At 45.9% G+C, this 24,108-nt stretch overlaps 7 protein-coding genes across 7 annotated transcripts; 4 read left to right on the top strand and 3 right to left on the bottom strand.

Annotated features, from left to right (window-relative positions):
* Positions 1 to 364: 364 nt before the first annotated feature.
* On the top strand, positions 365 to 2,025 carry GL218_09337 (Pre-mRNA-processing factor 19; the record flags this gene model as incomplete). The annotated part of the gene is made up of 5 exons (XM_033586171.1): positions 365 to 377; positions 443 to 487; positions 543 to 981; positions 1,034 to 1,491; positions 1,547 to 2,025. The coding sequence occupies 5 exons, from the start codon at positions 365 to 367 to the stop codon at positions 2,023 to 2,025; spliced, it is 1,434 nt and encodes a 477-aa protein (XP_033439722.1).
* A 1,463-nt stretch (positions 2,026 to 3,488) lies between these two features.
* Positions 3,489 to 8,896, top strand: GL218_09336 (uncharacterized protein; the record flags this gene model as incomplete). The annotated part of the gene is made up of 3 exons (XM_033586170.1): positions 3,489 to 4,844; positions 4,901 to 5,050; positions 7,271 to 8,896. The coding sequence occupies 3 exons, from the start codon at positions 3,489 to 3,491 to the stop codon at positions 8,894 to 8,896; spliced, it is 3,132 nt and encodes a 1,043-aa protein (XP_033439724.1).
* Positions 8,897 to 10,753: 1,857 nt separating this feature from the next.
* Positions 10,754 to 12,561, top strand: GL218_09335 (putative HC-toxin efflux carrier TOXA; the record flags this gene model as incomplete). Its single annotated transcript, XM_033586169.1, has 2 exons — positions 10,754 to 11,398; positions 11,482 to 12,561. The coding sequence occupies 2 exons, from the start codon at positions 10,754 to 10,756 to the stop codon at positions 12,559 to 12,561; spliced, it is 1,725 nt and encodes a 574-aa protein (XP_033439707.1).
* Positions 12,562 to 14,001: 1,440 nt separating this feature from the next.
* On the top strand, positions 14,002 to 15,243 carry GL218_09334 (Alcohol dehydrogenase 2; the record flags this gene model as incomplete). Its single annotated transcript, XM_033586168.1, has 4 exons — positions 14,002 to 14,371; positions 14,446 to 14,829; positions 14,884 to 15,099; positions 15,194 to 15,243. The coding sequence occupies 4 exons, from the start codon at positions 14,002 to 14,004 to the stop codon at positions 15,241 to 15,243; spliced, it is 1,020 nt and encodes a 339-aa protein (XP_033439708.1).
* Positions 15,244 to 15,878: 635 nt separating this feature from the next.
* On the bottom strand, positions 15,879 to 17,021 carry GL218_09333 (uncharacterized protein; the record flags this gene model as incomplete). The annotated part of the gene is made up of 1 exon (XM_033586167.1): positions 15,879 to 17,021. One exon carries the CDS (start codon positions 17,019 to 17,021, stop codon positions 15,879 to 15,881), a length of 1,143 nt encoding a protein of 380 aa, XP_033439705.1.
* A 2,465-nt stretch (positions 17,022 to 19,486) lies between these two features.
* Positions 19,487 to 20,276, bottom strand: GL218_09332 (uncharacterized protein; the record flags this gene model as incomplete). The annotated part of the gene is made up of 2 exons (XM_033586166.1): positions 19,487 to 19,536; positions 19,607 to 20,276. The coding sequence occupies 2 exons, from the start codon at positions 20,274 to 20,276 to the stop codon at positions 19,487 to 19,489; spliced, it is 720 nt and encodes a 239-aa protein (XP_033439706.1).
* An 820-nt stretch (positions 20,277 to 21,096) lies between these two features.
* On the bottom strand, positions 21,097 to 23,781 carry GL218_09331 (Metal-nicotianamine transporter YSL2; the record flags this gene model as incomplete). Its single annotated transcript, XM_033586165.1, has 6 exons — positions 21,097 to 21,568; positions 21,652 to 21,934; positions 22,115 to 22,751; positions 22,861 to 23,023; positions 23,084 to 23,465; positions 23,526 to 23,781. 6 exons carry the CDS (start codon positions 23,779 to 23,781, stop codon positions 21,097 to 21,099), a joined length of 2,193 nt encoding a protein of 730 aa, XP_033439704.1.
* Between the last annotated feature and the right edge of the window lie 327 nt (positions 23,782 to 24,108).

Raw genomic sequence — 24,108 nt, 5'->3', positions numbered from 1 at the left:
TTTTAAAAAGTGTAATAGTTTTATACGGTTAATATAATAATATAAGTATTTTATATGTTAAAATAATTACTGTAAGTATTTTCAAATACCCCCCCGGCGCGCTAAGGAAGGTTCAAACTCGAATTAAATTCCGGATAAATGACGGACCGTTATATGCATAATTGTCTACGGGCCAACTTCGGTCTCCCTACTTTTAAACCAATCAGTTCAAAGTCAACATTGCGCAGGAATTAACGAAGCTTTAGAGCTATCAACTTATCAACTGCTGACTTTGGAAATTTTATTGATTGAGCTCAGCCTACCTAGAAAAGTCAGCAATTAAACGCAATCAGATACAATTATCTCCAGTCTGAGGTTTTCCATAATGCTGTGTTCTCGTAAGTATTCACTAATGTTCATAACTAACTTTTTTTTTTTTTTCTATATTTCTAACGCGATATAGTTTCCGGTGAAGCTCCTCAAGAGCCTGTCGTTTCCAAATTATCAGGTATGGTCATGTCGCTTTGTTTGATATACTATTTGACTAAATTAATATCAACTAGGCGCTGTATTTGAGAAGCGACTGATTGAGAAGTATATCGAAGAGAATGGAAAAGATCCTGTGAGCGGGGAGGACTTAACCCTCGACGACCTTTTACCTATCAAATCTTCACGCGTCGTACGACCCCGACCGCCTACTCTCACTTCGATACCAGCCCTTCTATCTACTTTCCAAAATGAATGGGACGCCCTGGCGCTAGAGACCTATAATATTAGAGAACAGCTGGCGCGAACGAGGGAGGAGCTTGCGACGGCCCTTTACCAGCATGATGCAGCTGTCCGTGTTATTGCGAGATTGACTAAAGAACGGGACGAAGCTCGAGATGCGCTGTCTAAGGTGACTGTTTCGGCAGGCGGCGCAAACAATGGCGATGCTATGGCGGTCGACGCTGAAGCCCTACCTGAGGAGCTAGCAGCTAAGGTGGACGAGACACAAGCGAAGTTCGTACTGCGATTTTCTTCCATTTATATGATAAAACTAACATACCAATAGACTATCCAAGAGCCGAAAGAAGCGACCCGTTCCGGAGGATTGGGCAACAGCAGAGGATATTGCTACGTTCGCAGTCGAAACCACGAACTCTCTCCCCGTCCCCCAAGCTACAACGGTTAGTGTCGAGGCTACCTATGCCGCTGTGGGCGGATTGCAGGGTGACGTTGCTATCTACTCGATTGATTCGGATAATGTCGAGCGTGCATTACAAGTCAACGAACCCGTGACGGATTCGATATGGGACGGGTCCAGAGTTTTCTTCTCGACTTCTAAGGGCTCTGTGAAAGTATTTGAGAATGGCAGCGAGATCGCATCATTCTCCGATCACGCCGGCCCAGCTACCGGCCTTTCCATTCATCCGAGCAAGGAAATATTGGCATCTGTCGGCTCTGACAAGAGTTTCGTATTTTATGATCTGGCTAATTTGCGTCGCGCCACGCGTGTGTACACCAATGCCAGTAAGTTAACATTCCGAAGTGTTTATATTAATATTGTTGCTAAATTCTACTGTAGCTTTAACAGCTTGCGCCTTCCATCCTGACGGCCATCTCTTTGCTGCTGGTACCAGTTCTGGCGAGATCAAGCTATTTATGACTAAGACCGGAGAGGAAGCAGCCTCGTTCCACTTAGGGGCTCCTGTGCAAGCCATTACCTTCTCCGAAAATGGTTTCTGGTTTGCAGCCACGGCAAAGGGACAGACTACGGTTACTATATTTGATCTGCGCAAGGAGGGGGAAGCTGCACAGGTCAAGGTGTTGGATATCGGTAGCGCAGTACAGGCCCTCGCATGGGATTATTCGCAGCAGTTTCTCGCAACAGCTGGACCCGCCGGAGTCACAGTACAGCAATACAGCAAAAGCTCCAAGTCTTGGTCAGAACCTTTACGAGCAGCAGTCAGTGCAGTCAGCGTCAAGTGGACTGGAAATGCAAACAAGCTCGTAGCTGTTAATGGAGATGGAGTGATTAGTGTTCTTACCGCTAAGGAGTCGTAATTTGGGCTGGTAATCCTCATCCAATGATAATACGAACCAATAAGAGGATAAATATGGGCTAGGTAGGCCAAAATATGCTTTATATCACAACCAGCACTGGATGATAGCTTGGGGTTCATCAATGTACAATATGGATAGGGGATGGGATCACCAACGATACATTCTTGTGAGAAGTTGAAGTTTTCTAATGTTGCTTAACTAGGTGATATAAATCAATGAAATAGGCCTATTATAAAAGGCATAGCTAGGTACCTAACTTAAGGAGAGAATAATTCTGATTTCCAACATTATCTAATGCATGTCCGTAGATATCTTTGTTTTTCAATAATGTGCTCTATGTGTAATATATATACATACCTGATAATCAAAGTATATTGATATCGTATGCTCAAGTATGTAATTCGTAATCTTCTTAATTATGTATCTTCATATGTCTACATGAATTATGCACTCTTAATTAAAATGTCCGCATTAAATGTGTGCTCTTATTGGATAAAAGCTAAATATGTAATGTATGCACCTTAACATAGATACATTACATTAGGTACATACATGTAGCTGCACTTATACGAAACAACCTTAGCGCGTAAGGCTTCTTGGGTGCGGCTGTTTTACCAGCTATGTGGGGCAACTACCTTCAATTCATGTTGTCAGCTATCGGGGTTTAGATAACCAAATAAAGTAAACGTACCTACCTTAGATACCAAATAGTTACATGGTACCTAAGGTACCTAGATTTGGTAATGCGGCGTCATCCTTGCCATAAGTACATGTAATTAGTACCTTAGGTACCTTAGGTAACAACCAACTAGAAACCCTTGCGCACGTACAGTACCTAAAGATCTAACTGCGAGGCTCGCGTTAAATGTGAATTTCGCCATTGAATATCGTGCGCCATAGTTTCCCGACTATCTGCGCTTGTTCCTACAGCAAACCAAGCCATACCTTATGACCTAGGTACCTAACCTTGGTTCTCTTTTTTTCTTGTTCTTCTTCTTCTCCTCTCATCATTCCTTCCTTTTCATTTTCACAAATCATTCAAGTTCAACAACTGCCGTCGCAACGTTTTCGTCGCTTCCCCGACATCTACAACGCGGCGGCAAGCATACGTCAACATCAACGTCAACGGAGAAATACTACTCTAGTATTTCAACTCTGCTATGTGGCAGGCAATGTCCGTTGACGCGTGCTCAGTAAAATGATAGCGCATAGATAATTTACCTTACAAGCCTACGTTCCTAACCCTATCTTATATTCTCGGTCCCGTAAGGCCTAATCTAGGTATTCAGATATTCAGTTGGTGTTGGTGTTGGTAAGTTTTTGCACAATCTTACATTCTTTCAAGTTTGCACGGTTCATGCCTCGGACCATTCACATTCAACAATACCCGTTGTTCTGTTTACCATTTCATATACTGACCACTAACCTTTTGCCAACCTAGAAGCATTAAAAGTGATTTTGATATGGCCGAAATCGCCGATTCTGATCTTCCAGATCCTTTATCATCAACCCCTCCAGGCTTTGTTGCGACTCCTACATTGTCCCCTCAAAGCACAGAAGAAGAAGATGATGGTGATAACTCTATTATGACCGAGTCTTCTCCCAGTATCCAACCACGTTCTCGACATATTTACAATCAAACCCCCCCGCGTCGCAGCAGCTCAGCTCCTCGTACTATATCCTCTTCCATATCATCTAGCGATTCCGAGGAATTTTTAGAATTCATCAACGACATTGTTTACCCTGACGAATTCTCGGTAGGCAGCGACGATATTCTCTTGGATAATCCATATGCTCCTATGGACATTGATGACAATTTCTTCGATGCGTATGACTCAGAAGAAAGCCTATTTGTGGACAACCGCCCCGATATAGACGGTCATATTGATAGATTTAATCAACTATCTCCAGATCTTTGGCCGAGCAGCCCAGAAGGGAATAACGCCGCGGAAAACTATAGACCGCCCACGATGGATGGGTTTAGAGATCGGGAGAACCTGAGAGATGAGCTGGTAGGGTTTGAGGTAGAGCGGGCTGGGAACCCCGCGGCTCGGAGACAAAGACAGCAGCAGCCTCAAAGAGAACCTGAGGTGATTGATTTGACAGGTGATAGTCCTGTTCAACATGCACCTCGAAATCGTTATCAGACTCTCCGCGGACGACGTTCACTACAGCGAGGCACTCCTCCCCGACTAGAACGCAGTGATGCTAGCTACATGAATCCTCAGACCGTCATCAACCTCGTCTCGGATTCCGACGACGAGCCCGCAATAATGCCACAGCCTAGACGAAATAATCCGCCCCCTCGCAATCCTCGAGATGAACTTGTCCGAAATCACAATCGACTGCGGCAACAGTTGCAGCCAGATATCCTACCTGGCCGCCACGCTCTTAATCAGATTCAACATCTCATGAACCATATTCCTCTATTTCGTCTCCTCAATAATCAAAACCCTATGGCAAACAACCACGACGATGATCTAGTCGTGCTAGGTCATCGTAACGTAATGCAAGAGGGTATACCACAACCCAACCTTCCTCCGGTGGACCTCGACTATGACGCTCGTCCTTTTCCGATACCACAGCCCGCACCAGTAGGCGCTAACCCGAAGCCTGCACATGAGCCTCCAAAAGATACAAGACCAGGATTTACGAGAGACACGGGCGAGGATGTCGTAGCTATCTGTCCCAGTTGCGACCAGGAGCTAGCATATGATCCGGACGATGATATGAGCAATGCAGCTACACCTTCCAGAAAAGCTCGTACGAAGAAAGACAAGGCCGAGCATCATTTTTGGGCCGTTAAGGCCTGCGGACATGTAAGTATCGATGAAACTACCTGCCCAAAAAAGGTGGTATCCTAATATATTCTTAGGTCTACTGCAGGAAGTGCTACGAATACCGCAAATCCACGGGCAAGAATCGCATCCCTGTAGGTTTCCGACCTGACCCTAGCGGCGCCAAGAACAAGGTGATCTGCGCCGTTGAAGACTGTAGCTCGGATGTGAGCGCGAAGGCCGCGTGGGTCGGCATCTTCCTATGATGCGTTATCTTCACATTACTCCTCCGAGTTGAGTTGATTTGGTCCGGTTCGGAAATGCTGGACACCCAGCTTGAGACAATTTTACGGCGTTGCGATAATTCTCCGGTACTCATATTTGCATCATAAGGCGTTCCATTAAGGCAAAGGTATAAAGGTGGGAATAAGGGCCGGAAGGGAACTCAGTGAGGTCGATATCCTCACACTTTGTTTGTAACTACTTTTTCTTTTTTTTTTTTCCCGCGTGGTCTGTAGCGTTGGTATTCCTACAGACTCAGACTTGATTGCACTTATTGGCCTCCCCATCATACCCAGGACTTAAGGTCAATCAGCTTAAGACGAGATACGGTAGATATGGCAGATAGGCAGGGTATGTTTTACCTGCTTAGGTCACGTCACGCTGTACTAGGTGGCTCATAAGAGGCTTTCAGCCCAGCCTACATTAGGTAGGCAATAGACGCATCGTTGTTTTCGGAAAGCAGGTCCGTCAAAATTACGACTTGTATTCCTAATGACTTATTTTCTGGCAGCGTGTTTGTAGTATACCAAATCCACAGAAGGGCAAGGATACCTGCTCTAGGTACCTCCTAAACAACACGTAGAAGAGAATACGTATAAGAATAAAATAAAATAAATACCTCAGGCTGAGAGGTAAGGCAAATAAGCGATAAACGCGTTCTAAGACTTTACGTAGGTGAAGACCGGATAGGAGTTTTATAAGGTGCATGCTTTAATTGCATACATGCCTATGTAAAGGTATATTAGGTAGGTAAGTATATGACGGTATACATGTATATAGCCTTGAAAGATTAGGTAGGTTCGCCTATAATTCCTCAAGGAGCCAGCTCGGTCTTAGCCGTACCCTAAGCTGTCGTATACCTATATCGTAACTGCCGTAGATAGCGTAAGCTACTTAAATACATAATCAATCCTACGCAACCAAGAAACTTACGGACTTAGGCATAAGGTCTGCGGGTATTACTTAATTTAATAACAGGGATCTCAAGGTTGCAGGATTAGTGCTGACACAAATCGCGGACCCGACGATCTTGTTGGTTCCGACTTTTTATTTTTATTTTTACAAGAGGGTTTTTTTTTTTTTTTTTACTGCACCGACTGTTTGAAATGAAATATCTTCAAAATCGCTTAGCTGAGAAAAGGAAATTCCATATTATTACTAATCTTCTTATACAAAGATCTAACTTAGTGATTATACTTGATCCCCAAAATTCATTTTCTCTCTATTTACATCAGCAATTTTACATCAGCATCAATGAAGCCATTCTTCTATTCAAACATTATAAACCACCTCAATTGATATACTTATATATATCACGTATATCACGTATATCCCATATTTCTTTCAGATGATCCATCAGTTACCAACTATGTTCACCACTTTCTTAGGTCCGTCTCCAAGATCTAGTGAATCCGGTCCGAACTCCGCTTCTCCGAATGGGTCTCAGCCTCCACGGCCCCGGCAGAAACGGAGCCAGGTAGCGCGCGCTTGGTAAGTTTTTTTTATCATACATCTAATACATCTAATACATATATACGTCTATACATCTATAAATTCATACCTTTATATAGTCGTCCTTTTTTACGTCATCTTGTATTGACTCTACTCTATCTAGCGATTACTGTCGTGTACACAGAATCAAGTGCGATAATAATCATCCATGCCTCAACTGTCAGACTAGAGGCGGTCAGTGTAGTAATGACCGCACAAATGGAGTTCGCACTCTCCCCCATGCATTCCGCGAGATAGAGCGGCTTAAGCAACGCAATCAAGAACTTCAAAAAGAACTCGAAGAGGAACGGAGCCGTAATAGAAATCAAGTCGTTACCCCGACAGGAACCTCTACCTCTCAACTTCCGACTCCCCCAAATATTTCATCTTCGTCAAGCATTTCTATCACAACCCCGTCGGGTCCTTCTTCATATGATACTGTATCTTCTAGGAGATACTGGGAAGGTATATATACTAACACAGCCAGATCCGCGTCGAAAACTTGGTACGGGCCCGCATCCTTACTCTACTTTATTAGTCGTCTGAATGCCTTCCTGGCTTCAACGCTGCAACAACATCTTCCCGAAAGTTCATTGCAACCAAACTCGGCCAGTAGACTTCTTGATGGTCCTACAAGTCCACCAGATAAACAGACAGATGAGAATAATCAAGTACCACCTGACGATCCTATTAAGGCTAAGGAGTACTTGACTGCCACGCAGGAAGAATACTTCCTAGATTTATATTGGCAGTCGCATCATACTTCTCTCCTAGTCCTCGATGAAGATGATTTCAGACGTCATTATAAATCATTATGGGTCGGATCGAGAAAGAAACGCAAACCATCAGCCCTCGTCGATATCGTTATAGCCTTGTGCATGCAGTATGGCATGGCAAGGGGTCGGGGTAATAATAATTCGGTATTGGGGAATGCCAACGTCGATACTGATGATGCGACGCTCGCCGGTCGCTGGCATTATTGTCGCTGTCAAAACCTTCTGGCCTGCGAATTGGAGAGTCCTACAATATCAACTCTGCAGTGCAACATATTATCCGTAGTCTGGTTATGTTGTGCTTCATTTCAAAATATGGCGGATAGCACCTTGGCCGTCACAGCAAGGACAGCTCAGATGCTCGGCCTCCATCTACCGCCACCGCAAAGTATGCCCCAACGCGAGAGGGAGATGCGAAAGCGCCTATGGTGGTCCATTTACGTCGCCGAGACTAAAACTAGTATGAAGTTGGGTCGACCATTTATGCTCCACCTGTCGCATGCGAGTTGCGGTCTACCAGCCGATGACCACGAAGCCGCCACACAATCAGGGTCAGGCTTTGCGCCTTTAGACGATGATGTTACCTGGCTTAGCTGGAATTTACACAATACTAAGCTTGTCCTTGCTGCCCGCGACGTATACACCGCTTTTTACGACAAGTATCCAGATATTGTCGAGAACGATGGTAGCCAAGCGATTTATGACGCACCGCCGGCCATGGAGACGTATGCTGAATTCCTTATCATGCGTATGAGGGCTTTGGAGCAGTGGGTTAAGGATGTGCCTGACGCATTAAAAACCCAACGTAAAAACCATGGAATCCCCTTTTCAACGGACCTCTCGCCGGTAGAGATTGAACAGTTCGCCCCGCTCTGGGTGCAACGCCAACGTCTACTATTAGAACTATTATATCACAATCTCTGTACAAATCTATATCGACCATTTATATCCTTCAAGCGGTCTCCATACTCATTAGTATCATCTCAGTCTTCGTCGCTTGCAGAATCTTGTGCCCACAGATGCGCTAGCCACGCTATGGCGCTCACGCATATTATGCGACAAATATTATCAACAACAGATATACTTACCGGCTGGCAAGAAGCCTTTCAATGGGAATGGAATGTCGCCATGACTCTGGTCGGCTTCGTACTATCCCATCCTCACGACGAACTAACACCGGCGGCGCGAGAAGCCATAAGTGTTTCGGTTGATGCTCTGGGCATTTTTGGAAATAGCTTTTCCGTAGCCGCGAGTGCGGCCGAACTGGTGCGTGAGCTTAGTGTGACGGCTGACCATATGATTATGCCTCAGCCTATCAATGAAGGAGATAGACTTATAACTCAGGGGGGTCAGCCCATTACCATGATGCCCCAAAACGAGCAGGAAGGTACAGTCATGGGTCAAACAGATGTTGGATTCCCTATGTTTGATGAGGACACTATCGCGGTGATGCAAGGCATCTTAGCAGATTCAATGGACCTGGCCTTTGCAGTCGATGGGTACAATACTACGAATGTTTTATGGCCGAATATAGATCCTACAGAATAATAAGCCATCTATGTAGAAGCTATAATAATGAAAACGAATGAAGCTTTCTATACTTGAAGGTTGTTGAGCAAACGTATTCCTTAACTTGCTAGAGCAAATGCAGAGCTACTTAGTTATAGTGTTCAGATATTTCTCGTATCTTTGAGATTTAAAAGGGATGTATTCCGAAGATGGGTCTTGAGTATAAGCATACTGATATGTAAATACCTTTATACTTGAGTAGCCACCTACGACATCTTTTAAGTTAAGTAACCTTAGTGATGTCACGTATCTCGAAGCGCCCAAATATAAAATCATAAGCCATAGATCCAGTAATCACAGGGGGATTAGGGTCTATTTCGCAAATTACTGTCCTATTGCAAGATTTGTTTCTATTGGCATAAACATCGAATCTCGGGTATTCCGGATACTACGCTTTAACCAAGACTAGTTTCTAGACTAACAAGAGTATAATCTCGCCTTAAGAAATACTACAAGAGGTAAATTTCTATGTTATATGGTATGTTCTAGGTAGGTATAACTATACGTAGTATTAGAAATCTTTATCAGCTCCTCAAATTAAAACACAGTGCCCGCCCGATGGGTCCTTCGGGGCCCGGCATGCGATGCCCGTGCTGGTACCACGGAAACAAGATATCCACAAAATCTAGCCCAGAATGCATGAAAATGCGACTCTTAAAGCTTCAGTACGAGACCATATTAAGGGTGTCACCTTTTCTCGCGCAACTCCTTGTATTAATACGGAAGTCCCCTTTAAAAGTTGTCAACTTGGCAAAGCTTGGCAACAACTGTAAGCCATAATAATCAACGTACTCTCAGATTTGCCACACTCTTGATTTACTCTAAAATATGAAAGCTATTACATAGTATATTAGAATTTATACCATGATAACGATACGCTTTTATATTATATTTATATTGCTTTCAAAACGTTGGTTTATTCAGTTACGTAGGTAGCTACTTGTATATAAAAGGGTGATATTTTATAATCCTGTACTGCAAGGTGGGTTGTCTGACAGTTATCTACAAGTGACGAATTTCTTTCCAGTTCTGTTATGATCAAAACAGCATACACTAAGCATATCATATCCCTGCTATTGTAGTTCTCCCTTACATGTGACTTTCATTTTACCCGACTCCAACTTTTGTTTTTGTTAGATGCACGCTATTCTGACCGATGGACACGCATATATCAATGTGCATATATTAGAGGGTAGCATGATGTAGCATGTATTTAGTGGAGCAGAGTCACGTATATATTTACCAATAGGAGCAACTCCTTTCCTTTGCAGCAGATATAACGTTTTCCGATATATAAGTGGGGCCGGAACACCGGGTATCCGGATATGCGGAGCAACGCCGTAGGCAAAGAGCCGCACTTTCCCATAGGAGTTACGGAGAAGGGGCGCGATAAGGCAAAATTCGGCGGTCTTGGGTTGAGTCATAGTGGGTGTGGGTATCGACAGATGTGATATTTGACCTGCGACCCGCCCCAAGCCAAGAAAACAGTAGGTCGACCTTATGGAGATAACTGTACTACGGATGGGAAATCTCTGCTGGTGTTTGGGCTCTAAACCCCGGGATTGCTGATGCTGCTGCTGCTGCTTCTGCTGCTTCTGCTGTTGGATAATCGCCTTTGATGCCACATGCGGCGTCACCATAAGATATGATGAGATGACGGTCCAACAAAGGGGTCTTGCTTAGTGTATATCTACGCGATGGTACCATTTTAAATAAAAGAGTAGTTAATATAACTACCTACCTACCTATTTAACTAGCCAGGCTTTCTCTCGTCCTAGTGTTCGCTCCCTAGACGCTTAACGAACGAGAAAAGGCAAGGTCAATCTAGCAGCAACGATGAGCAACAACAACGACATTGCCGCGGAGCAAAAGACCGAGGAGTCCAACTCCGAATCGACACAAAACGTCGAGTCCAGCCCGCCGGAGGCGTTAGACCAAGTCACGCCGCGCAATGCCTCCCTTCAAGAGAAATCTGAGCCTCAAGAGCGGGCCGTAACAGGTTTCCGCTGGTTCTTAGTCTGCCTGTCCATCTTCTCGGCGAACCTGCTCTTCGGCCTCGACAACACTATCGCCGCGGACATCCAGGGCGCCGTGGCCGAGACGTACCAAAACACGGGGCAGCTGGGGTGGCTGGGCGTGGGGTTCACGCTGGGCTCGGCCGCGGGTATCCTGCCCATCGGCAAGTCGTACGCCATCTTCGACAATAGATGGGTGTTTATCGCGTGTCTGGTGAACTTCGCTGCTGCTAGCGCGCTGTGTGGCGCGGCGCCTAGTATGAATGCTATGATTGTCGGGAGAGTCTGGGCCGGCTTCGGGGGGTCCGGGATGTATCTGGGTACGCTAAACATCTCGACGGCTCTTGTGCTCCCGAAGGAACAGCCTGTTTATGTGGCGGGCACGGGGTTTATTTACGGCGCGGGAGCTATTCTTGGACCGGTGGTTGGAGGTCTACTTGCTGATAGTCCGGCGACGTGGAGATGGGTAAGTTGTTGCTCAATCCCTATCCTCGAACAAGGAGTTCGCGTTGTTGTAATTACCTATGCTAACATGGAACTCATTTGCAGGCTTTCTACCTTAACCTCGTCATCTTCGGCGCCATGTCGCCCATCTACTTGTTCCTGGTCCCCTCTGTTCCGCGTCGGCCGGAGATGTCGTTCCTTGAGAAGGCAAAGCTAATGGACTGGCTTGGCATCCTGCTTAACTCGGCCATGTACTCCTGCTTCACAGTAGCGTTCCTTTTCGGCGGCGTCGAGTGGGCCTGGAACGACGGGCGGACTATAACTCTGATCGTGCTAGCTTTCGTCCTGCTTATCGCCTTCGTGCTTACGCAGAAGTTCGCTATCCTAACCGACAAGGTCAACAGGCTGTTCCCGTGCAGCTTTTTGCGGAATCCGCAGCTCGTGCTTATGTATATCCTTATGTTCTGCAGCGGTCTGAGCTTGTTTGTTGCGGTTTACTATATTCCGTTTTACTACCTCTTCGCACGCGGTGAGAGTGGCACTCAAGCTGCTGTCCGCTTGTTGCCTTATATCTGCTTCTACGTCGCAGCTATCTTGATCTGTGGTGCCGTTATGGGTCGCGTTGGGTACCATATCGTGTGGTTCTTGCTCTCGGGGCTGTTCCTTACAGCCGGTTCAGCAGCCATGTACACCGTAGATCCTTACACGTCAAACGCGAAGATCATAGGGTTTTCAATCCTTCTAGCAGTTGGGATGACAGCATCTCAAGCGCCATATGCCATCGGCCACTTGCTCGTAGAACCGGAACTTGCAGCAGACTTAATCCAATATATCAACATCTCGCAAGGCTCGTCACAACTAGTTGGCTTGGTTATTGCGAGCGCCATCTTTCAAGCAGAGGCGTTCTCTGGAATTCGTGCGGTCTTACCAGCGGACCGCTACACCGACGCAGATATCCAAGCGGCGGTTGCGGGCGCACGAAGTGAGGTGCTAACGCAAGCGTCACCTGAGATTCGCGCAGCTGCTATTGCTGTCATCGTTGAGGCCATCGACAAGATTTGGATCTTGGTCATAGTTACTTCCGCTATATTTACGATATGCTCGTTGTTCCTAACGCGCGAACGTTTCGTCAAGCCCAAGGGGCGACACGGCGAGGACAGCGGACCTGCGATGATGATCTTCTAAGAATATTCTCGCACGATTCAGAGGTAGGAATTCACATCTGGGATGTGTTGGGGGTAGTCGAATATTCCTCTTTGTATCAACTAACTACAGGTACATATAGAGTCAGGGATTTGGTACCTGTAGTCTAATAGTCATTCGTTTTAATGATTACTCCCAATTAGCTGAGTTAGATAATAGACTAGAGGTAGATAGGCTGTCCTAAAAAGGGGTGGTGGTACCTACAGGTGATAATTTAGTTCGGGTTTATACTTCTTTAGGGCCTATTGTGGCCATGTTAATATAGCTGAAAAGTCTTTTATACAAGTATATAATGTTGTCCTGGAACTTAACTACAAGTCTACTAGTAGCTGTTATTAAATTATCTTTGTAGAGAATAAGGGGGTTGCAATTTCTATAGTTTTTATGGTCTTGTATATGTGTAAAAGCAATTTCTAAGTCCCATAACTCATTACATACTTTCATAGGTTAATAAAAAATAAAACATTAGCTTAATATCTCATACTGTTGTGATATTCAAGAGATACATCGTCGAATATCTTTAGTCTTAGTAGTAGCTCCATACGGCTTTATCGTAACCACCAAACAGTGGCTTTTGAAAACAAACACAACCACTAACTAATAGACATCCAAGATACTTGAAATAAAACCTCCATCGAACATTGAAAGTAGCTACTTTGCATAATTATCATACGCACAAGATGGTTTCCTTTTATAGTAATTTTTCAAGCCATATTACACGATCATTGGCTCAGAAAGAATCCTTCAGTATAATACCCAAAGGATACGATAGAGCATACCATGTTAATATTAATAATGTGTGATGAGTAATTCAGTAAGGCTCTGCCAAGTGTTAGTTTTAAATATCTGCGTTAGGTAATTTATGATTTATGCAGTTACAATTTTACTTAGAGAAATTCTCATGGTTGGCGGATTTTACATAACTCCGCCTAAATTCCAAAACAATGAATGTAATATAGTTGCACAAGATTCGCATTATCTGTCTTCTTTTTCTTTCTTCTTCCAATATCGGTATACGCTTTACATAGCATAGTGGGCTCCCGCACGTGGTGACTCCGGTTCTCCTTTAGGAAACGGGCTTGAAGGCGGTCCACTTCGTTTCCAGGAAGCAAAGAGCGAAGTAACACAAAGCTTACAAAAAACCAAGATTTTCGGTGGCTTGCGAACATCGAAGCCTTAGGGAAGTACTCCTTAGTTGTGGATAGTTGAAGGTTCCCTGTACGGACTTGGGGAGATTTATTTTGACGCCGCTTCGAAGTTCGAAATAGGTAGGGAGTTGAGAGTAGAGTAGGCGTAGATAGAATTCACATAAAGAGCAATGCGGCTTCTTGTTCTGCTCTCGTATTGTGACATGATAGATATCTTTAATATTCGCTCAGCTGTATTCAAACGCAAAGACCGGAAAATCTAATAGTCGAAGAAATGTCTCTCCCGAAAACCTTTAAGCGCGCAGTATTCCCCGGCAAGGGTGAAAATCTCGTAGTCCAAGAAACTCCCTTGGTGCTTCCTGGAGACAATGAGGTGCTGGTCAAGGTAGAAGCATGTGGCGTATGCTACAGCGACTATTACGGCCAATATAACGTATTAGGTGGTGGCTTTCCGATATGCCCAGGCCACGAGATAATTGGCAGAGTCGCAGCCATTGGCAATAGCGTCAAGTTATGGAAGGTCGGCGACCGAGTCGGTGGTGGCTGGCATGGCGGCCACGATGAGACCTGCAATGCATGCAGCAAGGGGTGGTATCAGATGTGCGATAACGAAGCCATCAATGGCGTTACTAAAAACGGTGGATGTAAGTCGTTTTAATCACCTTGATTTCTGCATGACATATCTTAGGAACATGAGCACTGGCTAATGCATATTTAGATGGCGAATACTGCATCCTGCGTTCAGAAGCAACCGTCCGTGTCCCTGAGCACGTCGACGCCGCCAAATATGCGCCAATCTTGTGCGCGGGCGTGTCTGTCTTCAACTCTATCCGGAATATGAACATCCCGGTCGGCGAGACAGTCGCCATTCAAGGCCTCGGTGGACTAGGTCATCTCGGGGTCCAATATGCAGCACACATGGGATACCGTGTAGTTGCCGTCTCCCGAGGCGCAGATAAAGAAAAGTTCGCACGAGCGTTAGGTGCCCACGAGTACATCGATGCGAGCACGGAGAAGGACGTGGGTGCAGCCTTAAAAGCTCTCGGTGGTGCTAGTCTGGTTGTGGCTACGGCGCCTACTGCTGACTCTATGACACCGTATCGTATGTAATGAGATGACTCCTTTTTACGGAAGTAGTTGCTGATATTTTCTATAGTGAAGGGCCTAGGCATACTCGGCAAGCTTCTAGTATTGAGCATTCCTGGTGATTTAACAATCGACACTGTTACTATGCTCAAGTACGGCACTTCAGTTCAAGTTTGGCCCTCCGGACACCAAAAAGATTCCGAAGACACCATTAAATTCACCGAACTCAAGGGCATCGACTGTATGATTGAGACTTATCCTCTGGATCAGGCGCAAGCAGCATGGGGTACGTTTCTTCTAGCAGATTTATTTTCTTACCCATTCGTGTTATCTGTTTTGTGTGTGATGAATTAGACATCAGCTAACTCAGTGTCGTATAGATGCCATGAAGAGTGGTACAGTTCGTTTCAGGGCTGTTATCGTGCCTTGAGATATCTGCTATTAGGGATCGTAAATAGGGTACAGACGTCGGTCTAGTTGGATATACCAGTAAAGGAAATGTTGTTCATAATGGTTTGACTTTTGAAAACCGAAGTCGGTTAGTATATAGCCCATGATCTCACCTTAGTCGATTACCAAATAGAGCATGATAGAAATAGAGATAGAGAGAGATAGATATAGAGAGTTAGAAGTTAAGAGAATACACGAGCTTTAAATACCCCTAAGATATCTTCCAGGGGTGTCCATCAAGGTTCTAGATGCAGTAATACGTAAGATCTACTTGCAGGGTTGGGAGGATCATAGTTTAGATACGTATCAACTTGGCAATATACCATTTCAGCAGTATTTTATTATTCATCACGACTCGAGGTTTAACAACTTGCAGTTTCCTGGACTACCCGTACAGATTGGGACGTCTCGAAATGTGTAAACTGTAGATACTTAACTCAACGCAGGGAAAGTTACTCTTGGGTATCTCAAAGAGCGTTCCTCTCATCGCAATCCCATAGACGACTATAGACTATAGCGTTTAACATAAACCTTTTGCAATCCACAACATCCGAGCTTTGCATACTACCCCCTATCCCTCCAATAGAACCCTTGAAGCTAGTTCCTTAAACCAACTCAAGCTCCACCATCCTCCCTAGATCCACCACTTCCTTGCTCCCGCGCCTGCTGCAGCCTGTGCTCCGAAAGTATCACCTCCGTAACGACCTTATGCCGCAAGAGAATCACATCCGTCGAGGGAACCCCCGCCCTCTTGTCCAGATCATCTCGGAACGCCACCCATGCATCCCTCATCGCCTCCAGATTCTCACCACCCTGCAGCTTCTCCCGGGCCTTGAGTTCGCGGTACCGAATGCGGACTGGGATGGCGCTGAAATCGACTTCCGTGGGGTCGTTGATAATCCCCCCTTCGAGCCGCACCTTCACGTTGTTGATCCAGGTTGGAGTCTTGCGCGCTTTGTCGGTTGATAGGCCGCCTGACATCTCGTACTGGTGGCTTCCCGACCGGGTACCAGAGCTAAGACATGATAGCAGAGCTGAGGTCTTTGAGGCCTTGCTGTGAGGACTAGCCTCCTTCAATTCCCGTAAGAAGGGGGGCTTTCGACTGCCTTCAAGCCGACCCACAATCTGCCTTATGTGCGGGATCTCCTTTCTCAGCTCCCTAAGAAGACCTTCAAGCCGCGGCCGGGCCTTGTCCCAGCACATTTGACATTCCAGCTCGGCAGCCAACTTCCCAGGATAAACATACCTCTTCAGCGTCGTACTCCACACCAGACCCTCACCAGTCTCATAGCGAGCATGAAACGCCGAGAGCTCGACGCATCTCCAGATGTGCCAGCGAGCGCTCAGGAGTATGGTGGTAGTTCGGCGAATGCAGCTTATCGCGTTGTCCGCATCTTCCTCCGGCAGGAAGTAAAGCTGCCCGTTAGGACTCGCAAGTTGGAACTTGAGGTCTAAGAGCTCCTGGTCGAAGTCCCGAGTTGTATCGAAGAATCCCCGGAGGGTAGGGTTCTGACGGATGCTTTGAAAGTGCAGCGCACGCTTGCCGAAGTTGTTTGAGAAGTCTGAGAATTCATCTCTGAGTGCTACGAGTTCTTTGCGGCGACGCTCCTCGTCGAAGATAGTCGTCTCGAGGTCGCGAGTTCTAAATGTGGTCGCAACGCGCTCGTGTTCTTCCACCCCTTTCAACGAGTAGGGAGGGGCGCTGCTTGACCGGCAGTGGCAGTGACAGCGGAGTTGATTGTTTTGTAGAGTAGCCATTTTTCTGTTTTGTATTTTTGCAATTAGAGTAGAAGTTTAGGAATAAAAGAACGGTTGTTGGGTCAAGGTGCGTTTATGTATTTCCTCCTTGCTCGAAACTTCGTTCGAAGTCATGACTGGGCTAGAATTGACAAATACCTTCCATACAGGTCATTGAATTTACCATGCGTAATACTTATCGGGTTCCATTTTTTCAGTTCCTATGACCAACCTTAGGAAAGTCAATGTCTAACTCATTCGTCACTGTCGATAGGACCGTCCGATTTCAAGTCATTCTCGTTAACAAACTTCTTTAGCAACTCACCCAACCTTAGCAAACACTCCACATGGGATGAAAATCTATACAGCCATATAGCAGGAATCCGAAAGAGTAGTCCTTGGAACAGTCCTTGTTGTGAGTTGTCTACTGACAACTGAAGGAGCAAACTAGTCACTGTGCTCACTGGAGTCATAAGCATTAGGACACTAAGCCACGTAGCTATACCTTCACATTCTACTCATCTTAATTCATATCTCATAATTGACTGCTATGCTGGGTATAATGGTTCGTCCCCCTTTATGCTCCTCCTTCATGCTCCCCCATACCCTATCCACCCAGAGTGGGTACCTATATACATATTAACCTAACACCCTGAATCGTGATATCCGAATTTCTTAATCCAGTACCGTTGAGCCAGAGTCTTAGTACTACAGCATTTCGATGAGGACATCATCCAATCCGGCCTCCCCATAGTCTGTTTCCTGTGACGCAGTTACGGCCAGCTGTTCTTGTTTATGACTCTCCGTGCGTTCAAGTAACTCCAACATTTTCTCGTACGAGCTACGTGACCGGTTCTGTCGTGGACGTACTTCCTTCGGCTCATCGATCTTCTGACTTTGGAAACTTCCTACCGAGCCTGATAGCTGATTGATAGACCTGGGCCGCGACTGGTCCTTAATCTGGTCACATGGCCGAGTGGATGAGCTTTCGGTTCTCGATTCCGAGCTAGACACGCCGGGTTTGATGCTGCCTTTGCTTCCATCTTCTATCGCACATACTGGCATCGATCTATTTGATTTTTCATCCTCTGGTCTTTGGAGACGCTTTAGTTCCTGTTGTACGCTCCGCCTGGTTGAAGCACTCTCCCATGCGATTGTCTTTAGCCTCTCATTAGTGTATATGCGATGTACTTCTCGATCGCTCGAAGTAAAGAATGGTTTGGGCGAGGCCCGCGGGGGTGCCATATTCTTTTCCGCTTGTAGCGTATTAAGTGATTTCTTTTGATGGCCTCGAGAGGTAGCCTCATGTATCTTATCCGTAGGCTTTTCAAAGTCGGCTGTGTTTCTCAAGCTGCGACTCTGTGAATGATTACTCCTTGAGGACGTATTCGGTGTTGTGGTTTCCTTGGACACCGGCTTCGGACTTTTGAGACATTTGGCGGGTTCCCTAAGTAACTGGGCGTGAGTTGATCTGCTCTTGTCGTGAGCTGGGCTAATTCGAGAATCCATTATCATCTCTTTAGACTGCTTTTGAGCCGGTGCATGCAACGAAGTCGTTAAACTGATATTGCCATTCCGAGCCGGTTTCTCTACGGATGAGTTACGACTACTGTAACCACTTCGACGTTCGAGTCCTATTGGGGACGTTTTCCCAGTTTCAAGGTCTTCTAGATCTTGTGATGAGAGGAAAAAATCCTGTGTTGAGAAAAATGACGTGTCGAATAATTCCGAGTTTCCCGAGGAGTGAATATTTGCAGTGGGAAGCAAAGGACTCTCCTTTGCTTGTATGGACGAAAAACAGCCCTGGATGGGTCTATTTTTTGGTTTTTCGTCTCTCATAACGGAACCAAAGCGATCGGGACTCGGCACAGCTAGGATCAACGTATTAGGTAGCTTCCTACCAGTAGGAGACTTGCATGTATATGCGGCTTTGGATTTGGGCTCAGTGCCATCCCCTCCAATGCCAAATTTCGATTCTCCAAAGATTTCCCTCACTTCTTGTGAAGGGCTTGGGAAAAGATCATCAAGGTGCCCGAGCATGAACAACTGAGTGCTTATCGGTGGTTGCTCCTCCTGAAGTATGTTATGCCCTTGACTGAGTTGGGGGTTAGGGTTAGCGGCGGAACGAGAGCCAGATGCATGAGTCTGTCTAGATCTTGATGGAATCGGAGGAGGTCCCATCGGAGTTTTGGGGTTCTGAAAGGGTTTTGGTGGTGAAATTGACGGGGTCCCCTTTGGTACATTTACTGCTGAATCTGGAATGGGAATCGGCGTGTGGTCTAATGGTTTCGCTTGATCATGACATAGCTCCTGAGGCGTATTGGTAATTCTTGAATTAACCTCGCTTGGACCCAGAGTTTGGAGTGGTAGTCGGTCAGGCGGCGGTGATACACTCTTCTTTGCTTTTTGTGCTGGTAGTAACTCCTCGACTGTGATTGGCGAAGGACAATAATCCATCGATTTTGATGACGATGGACTATTGGGAATTATCTGCTCTCTTGGTAGGAGAGAACCTTCATCCGGATTCCTATCGTCTCTAGGCGGATTACTTAGAGCATCCACTGGATCATTAAATGATCCATCGGCAAGTACCATCGTAGAAATACCATCAACGTCAGGAGTCAGATGTTCTACCATCTGATCATCTTCAATTGGACCTTTGACTGTGTTGGTAGCTACTTGAGGAGTACCCCGGATGCCTGGGTCCCGGAGTGACGATGCCGAACAATTCAAACCCCCTGCAAAGCTCGGACTGTGTACCGGATCTAGAGGCACTGTTTTTTGCTTTTTCGGCGGTGGCTCGGGCTCATCTTCACCTGATAGGGTAGCGCTATCGCTGTCATCGCTCTCATGCTGATCGGTAATAGGCGAGTTTATTAAAGGTTGGCTCTCCGACTTCTTCTTTTTATCACCACGGACAAACCAAGCAATTGTAGCTTGCGACGGATGAACATCGACTAGAGGCAATCCTTTCTTCTTCTTTTCAGCACGCTCTTTTTCTTCCTTCTCCCTCTTCTTATCCCTTGCAGCCCTTGCGCGGGCCTGGTTTTTCTCCTTCTCAAATTCCCGTCGTATGCGGTCTTGCTCGAAGAGATCTTGGCGTCGTTGCTCGGCTTTGGATAGTTTAGGCCCCTTATTTGTTTTTTGATATGCTTTCTTAGCCTGCTTAGAGGTCATAGGCCGTTTGCCAGGCCGAGTTTCGGAAGCGTCCAAGCCGCCATTGATGGCGCACAGCGCGTTTGGTATGATGGAAAAAGTGTTCTGACCAGGAGCCATCACTTTTTAATTTATATATAGAAGCTGGCTGCATCTAACCGTAACCCACAGGATCACTTCTGAACAGCATTGTATCAACAACGGCTAACAGAATTGATCAAGGTGCCGCATCGAAATCGTTAAAAAATATAAATGAATAAAGTCTAACATTAATTTGTTTTTTTCACCTTTAGGTTAGAACTTACGTCGCGTCGCGGCAGCAACTGATCGATAGGTAATCATGTCCCACTTTACGCGTGTTGGTTATTCCTTAGGTAGGTAGGTACAAGGCGGCGTATGGCAGTGTACTAAGTGGGGCATGTCTAAGGGAGAATACAGTTTACTATCTAATAATATTAACACTGTATAATACGTATAATTCACATAATTCACATAGCTACGACAGTTATGAGGTAATCACTCAATAAGATGAAAACATTGAAGCTAAGGAATTAACAACTTACCTAACCTAAAGGATTAACTAGTTAAATAAAGGAACTTTATTTCTATATTCATTCCATTAAAATATATTCCCGAGCTAATGGATTCGTACCCGTTTAACTAATATATAGGCCAACTCCAATCTCGTTAGTTTAAATGTCATCATTCAACACTTACCCTTACTTTTTCTAACCCTTGCATATTATTAATTATTCTCAACTTCTAATCGCGTAGCATTTTAGATAGAGGCCATCAGATTTAGTCTCATTATCATTTTAAATCCACAGGTAGCACGACAGATAAGTAACAGGTATTCATCTACTATTATCATCATCATCGTCTATCTAGCTACTCGTACATATCGTAGCCGGGGTATAAGAGACATATTAGAAAACGGCTATCAACAGTAACCAGCGGGGCAACCGGCAGTCGTGCCTAGAACGTCACCCGAGACGCCAGCGATCTGGAGAACGGCACCGATAACACCTCCAAGACCCTCTCCGGCAATAAAACCAGCCGCAACTGCATATCCGTAGAGATCAAAGCTCTTGATATTCCATTTCTTCCAACCCCACGCCACAGTAGCACCAAACATGGCCGCAGTTGTAAACACGGGATTAGGTAGAACAAACGACAACGCTACGGCACCCCAGTTCGGGAGGTATTGTCGGTACTTTTCACGTTCGCCCACCAGGTAGAAATGTCTGAATATGACTTGGCCTACGCAGAAGACCGCCATGACGATGGAGAAGATACCCGACGTTAGAGGGATGCTGACATCCGGGTCTGTGACAGCTTGTGCAACTGCAGCCCATGCGGACACCGAAGGGACGGCGAAGGCGCAGTGCTCAGCTGAGGCGTCGAGTATACAGCTATATTTTCAGAGATTAGTAGTGATTCTATGGTGAGATTCTTTTTTCATTTTTTTTTTCATATATAAATTAAAAACACTTACGGATACGCTGTAGTGAAGAGCACAAACATTCCTGGAGCCAAGAAGATGGAAACGATAGACCCGAGGCCTTGGGCGTACCACTGCTTGACAGGAGATGTTCCCAACAAGAAACCAGTACGGAAGTCAGAAGTCAATGAAAATGCGACATCGGCAGCTCCGGAAGCCAGACCACCAGCGACTAAGTTGACTCGCTGTGCATCTTTGACCGTGAAGCCGTTGTTTTTTGTAGCAGCACCAAAAACGAGCTGACTGGCTTTCGATGCGGCCGTCAGTGGAGTGTTATCTGTTACAGCGCCAATTTGAACGGCAAGCTTAAAATATCCTATGTTAGCTTCTCAGTTCTACGTTGGGAGTTTTTACCTTATCCCTCAAGGGAACGAAAATGATGGAGTTGTTTGACTTACTGCTAGCCGTTAGCAACTATAGATGAAAAACGTTAAGGATCATTGGGGACGATACATACCGAAGGAGAACATGACACCTAGGACGCAAGCCAAGACGGTCAGGCCTGGATGCATTCCCCATTGTAGGGCGAAGATAACCATGGCCGCGGCGACAGTGACGACGAGGCCGGTCGTCCATAACCATAATGGCACTTGCTCATGCGGTGGCGCCGGATCTTCGATGATATTCTCGCTAGCTTTCACCTCTCTCTCGGCGTGTGCGGCAAGGTAAGTAGAGTACTTGCCATGCTTGGTCAAGACGGTGTTGATGTTGACACACATCTTCTGCCAGACCACTTTACCAGCATACCCGATCACCTTATATTGGACGAATAGTTCTGCTATTGACGTTACGACCATGATGAGCACTCCGGGCCAGAGGAGCCAGTAGCGTGGAGACGGGGTTTCGTGTCCAAGATTGCTGAGAGAGGCGAATGAGTACCAATCAGCCCATCGCGGATCGTCCTCAACCTGATGCTTGCCGATACATTCGCCGTAATGTACGAGGAGAGGCCCGATAATTGCCCAGGCGAGTACAGCACCGCCAAACATGGAGAGGGCAGAGTTCATGCCGATAAGGATGCCGCTACCGATGAACGCCGGAGTCCACTCGAACCACCAACCCCAACTCTCGATATTCATGGCCCAGCTGGTATACTAATATATATAAAAATTCGTGTCAGCTTCTTAATATTACTCCTTACTCTTCCAAAAAGATCCAACCTTCCTCCTCGGGCGGATGAAAATCATAAGGATTTTGACTTACACCACTCCAGATGTGGATCCAGGTGAAAAAATGCCAATCATATAAGATACCAACAGCATAATACGATGCTACTCGTTGGACAAGGGCAGCCGTAAAAGATAAGCTGAGAGCTTTGAGTTTACTAAGAGCCTCTCTGGCCCCAGTTGCACCGGCATGCATGGACCTAAAAATATTAATTATTAATAATTAATATAAACCACCGTTTAGTCGATGAACTGCATACCTAATGGTGAGAGCTACAGCAGTAGCAGTAGGAAAGAGTAATTTCAATTCCCGGCCAACTTGGATGATGAAGAACTTCCGGAGAGGGGCGACGAAGAACAGACCAAAGAACGAGCAGACTAGAGTGATGGTAATGATTGCGCCAAATTGATCTCTAGGGACGCCCACCTGCGCGTGGAGTTGGTACATGGCCGGTATACCTGCAACGAAGATACCTGCGATTCCACCGGCACCTTGGGCTGCAGCTTGGACGATACTGTTCTCTTGAGGGCCAAAAGAACCGCCGATAATAGGAATTGTAGTCTTCGAAGCGAGTTTGATGATACCGTACCCGAAGATCGCTCCAAACATAGAGGCTGCGAAAGTAAACCCAGTTTTCAATCCTATCGTATAATTAGCGAATTGCCATTGACCCTAACAAACCCGCAGTTTAAGAAGCTCACCCAGATATAAGTTAGAGGCATTGACAAGACTGCCCAAGACGATACCGACTATAACTGCGCGGGCCGTTAGGGGATCATGCTCGTCGGCAATGCTGCCTTCCATCTTTAAAGGCACGTAAAGGTCGAGATCCTCTTCGACGGCCTGGACGTCTACATCAACGATGTTAACTTTCTCATCACCCTCTTTTCCTACTACAACCGTCTTCTTTTCCATGTTGTCGGCGACCTCCGCCGGGCGGGCTTCAGGCGAAGCCATAGTCGCTGATGTCTAATCAGAGACGAAAGCTATATGAACTGATGGGTTGGGTATCTTGGAGGAAAACACAAGACGAGATGCGTTACACGCAGAAGGAACGACATGCGTCTCTAATATACCTACCTACTGTCAGTCAACACCCGCTTCCGATAAAGTTCAAGGTCCCCACGTTACATCCCTCAAGGTTGTATCATAGGCCCCAGGTTCTGGTTTAGTGGTTTTCTATCTATGTAGGCATGTATCTAGGCTAGGTGGGCCGACAGTTTCCACTAACAGAGATAAGATATTAAGCATATGTTGCTGGTCCCGGGTGAATCCTCGATTAGG

Source organism: Daldinia childiae, assembly GCF_008694065.1.
Source record: "Daldinia childiae strain JS-1345 chromosome Unknown Scaffold18, whole genome shotgun sequence".
Lineage (NCBI taxonomy): Eukaryota > Fungi > Ascomycota > Sordariomycetes > Xylariales > Hypoxylaceae > Daldinia > Daldinia childiae.
The sequence above is the reverse complement of the archived record's forward strand: the minus strand, read 5'-3'. Positions and strand labels throughout refer to the sequence as shown.